Consider the following 9495-nt stretch of genomic DNA (forward strand, 5'->3'; position numbering starts at 1 on the left):
AGGTGATCTGTTCCACAGAGTATATAAGTTTTAGAAATTATTACTTTCTTTTTCTCCCAAGACTTCCAGACTCCCCCAAGTGGATATCTGAGAAATTTAGCCAATACCTCTAAATAACTGTGACACTTCACAGTGAGCTATGATCAATCCACATCAACTTTTTTTTCTTTGTTTGAATTGAAGCATGGCACATGGAGAATTTCCCTTAGATGAATCTAGCACTCCCCTCTTCTAACCCTGTAAGTTATAATTTACTCACATGATTATTGACTCTCTTATAAACACTTTTTCTCTCCCTTCTCTTCTTTTCCTCTAAGTGTGATATCAAACTGGCAGCCTCGTTTTAAGGACTATATTGTAGTTTGCAGAATCACTGCTATATTAAATCCTATATGTGGGATACCCAGAATGGAATGTCTTGAAATCTTGACCTTCAAATAAACAAGATAAACACAGGTTATTTCAAAGTGTAGTTTGCTCTGACATAGGAGCATCAGAATGTCTGGAATCTGCTTTAACCAATTAAGCCATTCAAGGCAAGAGGAAAATAAAGCCTTCAGCAAATCCATTGAAGGCACCATCTCCCAGCCTCCCACTGCCTGCTATCGATCTTTTTAAGTGCGGACTAATGAGTCGTATATATACCTGATGGGATGCTCTCACCCTACCACCGCAGAGGAGTTAAACTTACACAAAGAGAGTATCAACTGGGTGAGAGGGAGGGTGGCAGGGGCACATCCAGGCGGATGGCTGCATTGCCGCCTTACAAACCAGCATGATGGTCTGTCTTCAGGCAACGCGGCAGACCCCATCTCCTACTTTCCGTAACGAACCCATTAGTTCCTTTGCAGGAGATTTTCCATTCAGGTCGCTTCTAGGGCAAACGCTTTGTGTTCGCTACCACTCTGTAGTGTGAAAAGAACTATAGGGAAATGCAAAGCAGGCTCGCGGCGGCAGCTTCCTTGCGGCAAAGCATCCCTTTCCCTTCAGCTTTGGCAATTTAGGAAGAACCGAGGTTCTCGGGGAGATGGGTGAGGGGAACGCCAGGTCCAAGCACACATTAACCAGGAGTCCCTGTTTTTACCTTCTAACCACTTCCACTCACATCGCCACAACTCACCCCACTCCCACCCCCCGCCCGGGCCCCCACCTCCCAAACTACCGACACAAACACTGGTGATCTCTACAAATGGGTGGTGGTGGTGGTGGGTGGGGAACATTTTCTTTCTCTATGATTCTGAACAGGATCCAACCTCCATACTAAAAATACATTAAAAACAAATAAAATCAAATAAGCCAAATCCACTGGGTAGCAACTATCTCGGGAGAGAAGCACTGCTGGCACCTGCCTGGATACGCTGCAGTTGGAAGTGGTTCGCTTTGGTATTGAATTATTAATTTATTTATCCCCCCTCCCCCCCTCCCCCACTCCCGACTGGCAGGCAAGAAATCTCCGTCTCTTCATTTTCCCCTCCGCCCCCACCTTCGAGGAGTCTCCCACTTCTCAGTCGCGGGTCGCTCTGCCGCCCGCCCGCGGTGGCCGTCGCGTCCCTGGCCCCCGGCGGCCGCGGCGCTGCGCGGGGGGCGTCCCGCTAGCTGGACGCTCCCACTCGCGCCCGGACCGTCGCGGCCGTGGGTCCTGGCGGCGGCGGGGGAGGGCGGGGGAAGGCAGCGGGTGACAGATGTACTCCTCTGACAGCTCTCAGTATCAGCCCAGTGGCTCCCTGCCATTGGCTCAGTGCAATGGACCGGCAACGCCGCTCACTATAATAACACTCATGCCTGCCAGCAGCCGCAACTCCGAGTGCGGGCTCCGAGCGCGGGGGATGCTGCCGCCGCCGCCGCCGCCGCCGCCGCTGCCGCTCGGGCGGCTCCCGCTGCCCGGCTCCGCTCGGCCGCCGCGCCGGCACTGACTCCCGCTCAGTCCTGCTGCCTGGGCGGCCCCTCCCAGCCCGGGATCATCCCGCGGGGCGCGTCGCCCCAAGGCGAATTAGAAGAGAAACGGAGACTGAGAGGGAGAGCGCCGAGAGCATGCGGAGGCGGAGGAGCCTCGGCGCGCTCGGCAGAGGGGTGTAGTGAGTCTGTCTCCCCAAGGCGTGCGAGAGAGGCGGCGTTTCGCCCTCGCGGCGGGTCCCTAGCCCACCCTACACGGGCTCCGGCGCGCTGCGGCTGCGGGCGCGAGGTGCATGGAAGCGGCGGCTGCGGTGGAGGAGGCGGCGGCTGCCCCATGGAGTGTTACTACATTGTCATCAGCTCCACGCATCTCAGCAACGGACACTTTCGCAACATCAAGGGAGTTTTCCGGGGCCCTCTCAGCAAGAACGGGAACAAAACTCTGGTAATTGCTTCTGTTTCTCTCTTTCTCTCTCCCTCTCTTTCTCCTCCTGCCCCCCCCCTTCACTAAGAGGGCATTTGGAGGATTGAGGTTACTGTGAAATTTTGGAGGTGTCGCGTTTCAATTTGGTTTATAATATATCAATTTATCCTTCTTGTGGGTGTGGGGTGAGAATTAGATGTAGAAAAAGGCTGTAATCTTAGGGAAGGTAATATATGTCAAATCCATGGTTTTGGTTGACACTTCGACAATGCTCTGGACTCTCAACACCTCACTCCCTGATGCTGGAGATTACCACAATGTCTCCTTTTTTGAAGCAAATTGTGTCAACAGGACCTTTTTTTTTTTTTTTTAAAGATTTTATTTATTTATTTGAGAAGAGAGAATGAAAGACAGCACGAGAGGGAAGAGGGCAGAGGGAGAAGCAGACCCCCTGCCGAGCAGGGAGCCCGATGCGGGACTCGATCCCGGGACTCCAGGATCATGACCTGAGCCGAAGGCAGTCGCTTAACCAACTGAGCCACCCAGGCGCCCAACAGGACCTTTTTTTTAAGAAAGAAAATAAAAGCACCCTAACCCCAAGTGACCCTCTAACATATTTTGGCTTTGGAAGCTGAAGGTGAATGAGGATGTGGGTGTCTCCGATGGAAGCGGGAGCCATGTGACTGGTGGCGCGGAGTAAGTGGCGAGATTGAGTGATGGTCTCGGAAGGAGTTCGCGTTCTGGCTGTCTCCTGAAGGACCGACAGCAAACTTCTCTAGTGAGAAGTTGTCAGGAATAAGCTTAACTGAGTGACTCCAGAACCCCTTGTCGCCCACTTTAAGCTATTCATTCAAAAGAGGTTAGAGATAAATGTGAAGGGCGAGCATTATGTCACAATCAGAGCCACTAGGAAGCATGCTAGACAAATAGAACCCATGCAGTTGCTGGGAGGTTCTCACTGGACCACAGAGCTTCCTCTTTCAGCATCCTAGTCAAAAGAGCACTCCTGATTGGTGGGAGAGGATGTGCTGAGCATTGAGATAGTGCAGGGTAATAGCTCTTACTTTTTCTAACAAATCCCCTCTTAGTTACAAAACCTCCTTGTGGAACTGACTCCTGAGAAGTGTACACTTCAAAAAAGAAAAAAAAAAAAAAAAGGAAGTAGGGAAAAAGCTCATTAAGGTTAAGTACTGCGAAGAGAGTAGAGCTAGAGTAAGGTGGTAATAAGCAAATATATGTATCACTAAAGTCTGAGCCCCCCCCCCCTTTTTTTACGAAGTGGTTACTGAGCCTGAGTAGATAGAGTAGAAGTTTAAGGACAGACTCAGTTAATCCATATTTTAAAATATGATTCTACATAATTTTTTTACCAAGTGCTGTGATGTTTTCCAAAAATGAAAAGTTCTCTTCTGAAGTTTTAAGTGAATTCTGGCACTGATAAACATTTGATTTTTTTTTTCTTTCTCCTCTGAATCTATTGGAATCCTCCTCTCAGCTTATTTAAGATGCAAACAAGCAGGGTTAGTTTGTTGCTTTTATTGTTGTGGATAAGATTGGTGTTGAACAAAAGAAAGTGAAAATACTCCTCTGTGGTCTTTCTTAGTGGAGTATTATGCAGAGCAATAGGCAAAGGCTAAGGGGATTACTGAAATTGTTTTGGCTCTAATTATTTTCTTAAAGAACTCAAGTGTGTGGGAAGGTAAATATTTTGGCAGGGGGACTCTTCAATTTGAAGAAAGCATGCACTGGTTTGTTTTTTAAATCAAGTTTTACTTGTGGGAACAGGCAAACTTACTGAACAAGATCTCTATAGTTACAATAATGGTGTAGGTAAAAGAAAAGAAAAAAAAAATAGTAGAGTACATAGAAAAACAAAAAAAAGTTGCCAAACCAGAACTTGTTAAAATTCTGGTAATCTTGATTCTTAAATCAACCTTGGGTTTCTAAGAGTGGTTCAGTTTACTTATGCTGATTTGTTTGTCGTGGGTTTGAAGTCAATCAGTTCTTTATCACTCATATTGACAAAAGATAGGTTAAAGTCTAGATTTGCCAGTGTAAGTTTGGGATTATAATGTGTGTTAAAAGCAGCTAGTAAATGAGATGAATAAACCTAAATATGGTCAAATGTTGGAGCAACAAACTAGAGGAAGAAGTGTTATAAATAGCTCTTATCATATTTCTTTTACTTATAGTAAAAGAACTTACAGGGACTTAATAGCTTATTCTTCCAGATATTGTTTATAAACTCCCCAAGTTTGTATTTCCTGTGTAAGAGATTTACACTGAGTAAAGTTACATAGATTTTCATATATGGTCCAACCGTATTTGAAACTATTACTTTACAAGATAATATATGTCATACGTTTATTCTCTATATGTCTTTTGATTATTTTGTTATTAAGGAGGGTGAGAGTTATGCCTGCCTTTATGTATAGGAGAAGAGATCTAAACATATTCATGAATGTTTTTAGTTAAATAACTATCTAGACTTACCTAATAATGTATTCTTCACAAAACATAGGATACTTTGAAAACTTACTATAAGCTAAAATGTACTATCAGCTAAAATCAGAAACTGAACCTGAAACTTCTCAGAATTAGGAACCTTAAACACTAATACTATCTTAAAAATGTACATATACTACATTTTGAACATTTTCAAGTGAGAATTTTTGGTTATTACTCTTTAATCTCATTTTAATAAGGTAAAAATTATGAGACCCTTTTTACTTTTTTGTCTATTTGATTTTGACATGTTTTGAACTTTACCTTTAAAAACATAATCACATTTTTGCATCTTGATATGTGTATTAAGCTGAAAGAATTTTAACAATATTTCAAGTGTTTTTTCTTATTTCAGGAAAGCACAACTTAAAACCATTCAGGGAAAAAGTATTTTGATTTTTCCAAAGAAATTCCAATTATTTTCAGTTACTGGATAACTAATGGATATTCTGACCATTTTTTAGGTCATATTTTTAAAAGATTTATTTATAATCTTTGAAAAATTATTGAATAATTTAAGATAGCCTATAACTGGTAATATAGTATTCTTTCATGAATTAGAAGTTACTTATAGAATAAAGTTACCTCAGACTTCAGTGACATTGATTAATTGCTTTAGCCCTAAAATCCAGAATGTAATCCTGCTACTTATACTGAGGAGATTATCAAATTGTACAGTCTTTCCATAGGTCATATTATGTCCCTCACACATACAATTTTAAAAAGATACTTAAAGATTAAGCTTGTTATTAATATTGACCTTATTTCTGAGCTTTTAAATAATTCCTCTTGACAATTTTAACTGAAAATATACAAATCTTCATTTTGCAGGGTCTTACAAGCAAAGAGAAGGGTCACTCTACTTGTCATGATTTCTGTTATAATAGCATCATATCTGTGATATAGCTTTAAGTCCATGGAATAAGAGATAAGCTAATATTTAATGAGTGCTCCAGAATATGTCTTTATAAGTCATATGGTTTAGCGGCAATGAATAAAGTTTACCATCCATATAGTCTCATTCTTTTTCCTTAGATTATCCCTTAGATATCACCATTATGTATAAAATTGTTTATTGGATAAGGACATTTTGTTATACGTATGTTTTGTCAATTGAGCCACAAAATTTCTTTGCCCTAATTATATATTTAAAAACTTTTAGTATAAAATACTTATATTTTAATACATAATTTAAAAATACAGTTGATCACTTTTAATATGGCATTTGGAACTTTAAAAATCATTACTAATTTGTTCATTACATTTTGTTAGTCAGCATTTTTATATCTCATAAGAGTGTTAAGTCTGTTTTACTGACTGTGGAATTTAAAAAAAATGAGTGGTGATTTTGAGGTCATACAGTAAGTCAACATTATAATGCCAATTTCCTAACTCCAGACATATTTCTTTTATAATTTAGATACTAAGTTAGGGATTCCATAGGAACTGGTGTGTCACTATCCACACTGATTAAAGATATGGTGTTTTATTTTATGAAGGCACTCTGTTTTTCCACTTGCCTTCAGGTGAGGAGAAATAGATTCACAGAATAATTTGAATTCAAATATATTTTAAATCTCCTCTTCCAATACGCAAGCATCAATAATTTCTATCTGGCCTAAGCCCTGTTTCTGTAGGTTGCCCTCCTTTTCCAATATATTAAGTTCTAGAGTTGACAAGAAAAGAAATGTTGATTTATTAATCAGTTTTCAACATTCTTGTTATGTAGTTCATTTAGGTTTATTGAGATGCTGCAATTGTAAAGCACTATTCTGGGCACCACAAGCTCTGTGCTAGGTGTTATGTGTCAAATATTATTCATTAAGATGTATTCATGTACACTCCTGTTCATTTTTGAATGTGTTGAAAAAATATTCACATATTTTGACATGTTTGCAGGTTTCTTGTCACTCAGGAAGTTTTCATGTGTATTCATTCTGAAAAGAATGAAAAAGTTCTGGATTTTTTCCTTTGTGTATACAGGAACTCACTAAAATTAAGAGTCTTTGAAATACATTACATGGCCTTTTGTTCTAAATATCATCATCTAATATAACATTATTATTCATGTCATTTCTTTGCACATTTCTATATCTCCTAGAGAATATAATTTAAAAGGTTTCTCCACTCATTGAAACCCACTTATGTGTCATATTTAAGATTGTGCATAAGACTAAAGAGACCAGTTGTTAAATTAGTGCTGATGAAAAATTATCATTGTTAGATTAATATCCTCAAGAAAGGTTAAGGGTGAGGGTGGATTAGGGTGCTATCTTAATATATTCCCAAACTTTCCCACTTTATAAACTTGTTCACATAATCAGTCCATTATATACTCTTCCAAATTTCTTTTAAACTATTTTGTATTCAGTATCAAAGACCATCTTGTGTCTCACTTTTCTGAACTTAAGGTGTCATATATACTTTGCTATACTTATTTTTTATTCTAGCAAAACTTTACAAATGTGCATTTTTAGAACACATTTTTCAAGTAAGGAAAATAACTTATAATTGAATTATTGATGTTATGACCTACTAAAAAATGTAAGCAATATTTTAAGGTAAATGTTGTCAAGTAATACCCATAATGCTGACATACCTTTGTTAGTGCGTTAAATATTAAATTATTTTTGATAGCTGAAATTCAAATAGTGACATGATATCTTGTCATCACTTCTAGTTCCTCACCAGGTTATTGATGACTGTAATTACATTTTTGCTGAAAACACAGATCAGCAAGAGCTTTGGGGACCACCTAGTCCAAAGCTTCATATGGTTGTATTCAGGGTCCAATTCAGGGCTGCAGAAGTAGTTTGTTTAGTGTGCACTGTGTTTTAAAATATTTGGCTTTAAACACCATTCAAAGAAGAATGCACTTTGCAGTTTGCTGCTGTCTACACTGCTCTTTATGGTTATTTAGGTTTTGCACTTATTTACATTACCTTCTTGACCAGTGAAGGTACTGGAATTTGCCACCTTAGAGTCTGTGAACCAAATTTTACATATAGGGAGACAGAAACATTTTCACCATTCTGCATGTGCCCTTCGTTGTACCAACTTTTCGATGGACAATAGTCTTCAAAAAAGTTTTGGCATATTCATATTTGTATAGTATCTGTTTCCCATATTTTGGTTGAACTGCTTAAAACTATTCTCTAGATCATAACTCTAGGAATACTATCATAATAAAGAAGTGTGTGATTTGAGGGTGATACATTTTAAAATTGCAAACTTTTGCTCAGGCTACAGGTATTTTTGGTAATTTCTTGGTTTGGGTCCTTTTAAAAATTAATATTGAATATAATTTTATTCTTTAATTTATACTTTTAATAAATATGTTTAGTTAATGTAACACATTTGGAAAATAGTTTTGAAAGTATTATGCACAGGGGAAATAATATTTTATTATTATAATGATAATTCAGTGTTGAAATAATTTCCTCCAGTGACCCTGTTTAACTGAGATATTACTATTTTAGGCAATGGCTGTATATTAGGAGTTTGAGTAATCCTTCCAGAAAGAGAAAAAGATAGCAGTTTTAATCTATGGTGTACTGCAGCCAATATTCATGAAGAAATTTTGTATATCACTTTTTATATTGCTAACTACAAAAAATAAGAAATATAATTTTCTTAATTTTTCTTTCTAAAAATTGTAGCTGAAACCATTTGATCTGTTTTATGTCATTCTAAATTATTCTTTGGCTCTGAGGAAATGTTTACCACATATACTATATTATGATGGTGTTTTCAACTAGCAAATTTTCATTAATTTTTTTTAAGATTTTATTTATTTATTTGACAGAGACAGAGATAGCGAGAGCAGGAGCACAAGCAGGGGGAGTGTGGGAGGGAGAAGCAGGCCCTTCACGGAGCAGGGAGCCCGATGTGGGGCTCGATCCCAGGACCCTGGAATCATGACCTGAGCCGAAGGCCTAATGACTGAGCCACCCAGGCGCCCTCATTAATTTTATAAATGTATTACAGTACACTTTTTATCACAGTGTAAGATAACATGGGTAATAAATAATTAAAACTTAATCCTAGTTGCCAAAGTAAGCAAAATCTGTTACCGGATGTAGTACTCTGGACTTTTTCATAATGGTGTGACGCCATTAGAGGAAAGTTACATACTTTTCTAGATGTAAGAACCTTAAATGAATTCAAGGCTTATGATGACAATGCCATATTCAAATTAAGAGAAAACATTTTTTTCTTAAATAACTTTAGAAAAATGAGCTTTGCTGTGTTTCATAGCTAGCTTTTTGTTGTCAACCAGCATAGTAGCCCATATTTTAATCAAACACTAGTCTTGTTTCTGTGAAGGTATCTTGTAGATGTGGTCAATGTCTACAATCCACTGACTTTAAATAGAAGAGTTTACCCTAAATCAATGTGTATGGGTCTCATGCAATAAATTGAAAGGCTTTTAGAGCAAAAACTGAGGTATCCTAGAGAAGAAGAAATTCTGTCTGAAGACTCATCAAATCCTGCCTTGAATTTCCAGCCTCCTGACCTGTTCTACAGATGCCCCACAAACCCACAATTACATAGTCAATTCCTAATTCCCTAACATATAAATCTATCTATCTATCTGCCTTCTGTCTGGCTATCTGTCTATCTATCATCTATCTATCTATCTATCTATCTATCTATCTATCTATCTATCTATC

At 38.8% G+C, this 9495-nt stretch overlaps 1 protein-coding gene across 1 annotated transcript in view; it reads left to right on the forward strand.

Annotated features, from left to right (window-relative positions):
- The first annotated feature begins 2227 nt into the window (after window positions 1-2227).
- Window positions 2228-9495, forward strand: part of ZNF804A (zinc finger protein 804A) — a 275098-nt gene continuing 267830 nt past the window's right edge. The window contains 1 exon segment of the mRNA XM_021703228.1: window positions 2228-2338. Within this exon segment, the coding sequence (XP_021558903.1) occupies window positions 2228-2338 (111 nt within the window).

This window comes from Neomonachus schauinslandi, chromosome 3, assembly GCF_002201575.2.
Source record: "Neomonachus schauinslandi chromosome 3, ASM220157v2, whole genome shotgun sequence".
NCBI classification, from domain to species: domain Eukaryota; kingdom Metazoa; phylum Chordata; class Mammalia; order Carnivora; family Phocidae; genus Neomonachus; species Neomonachus schauinslandi.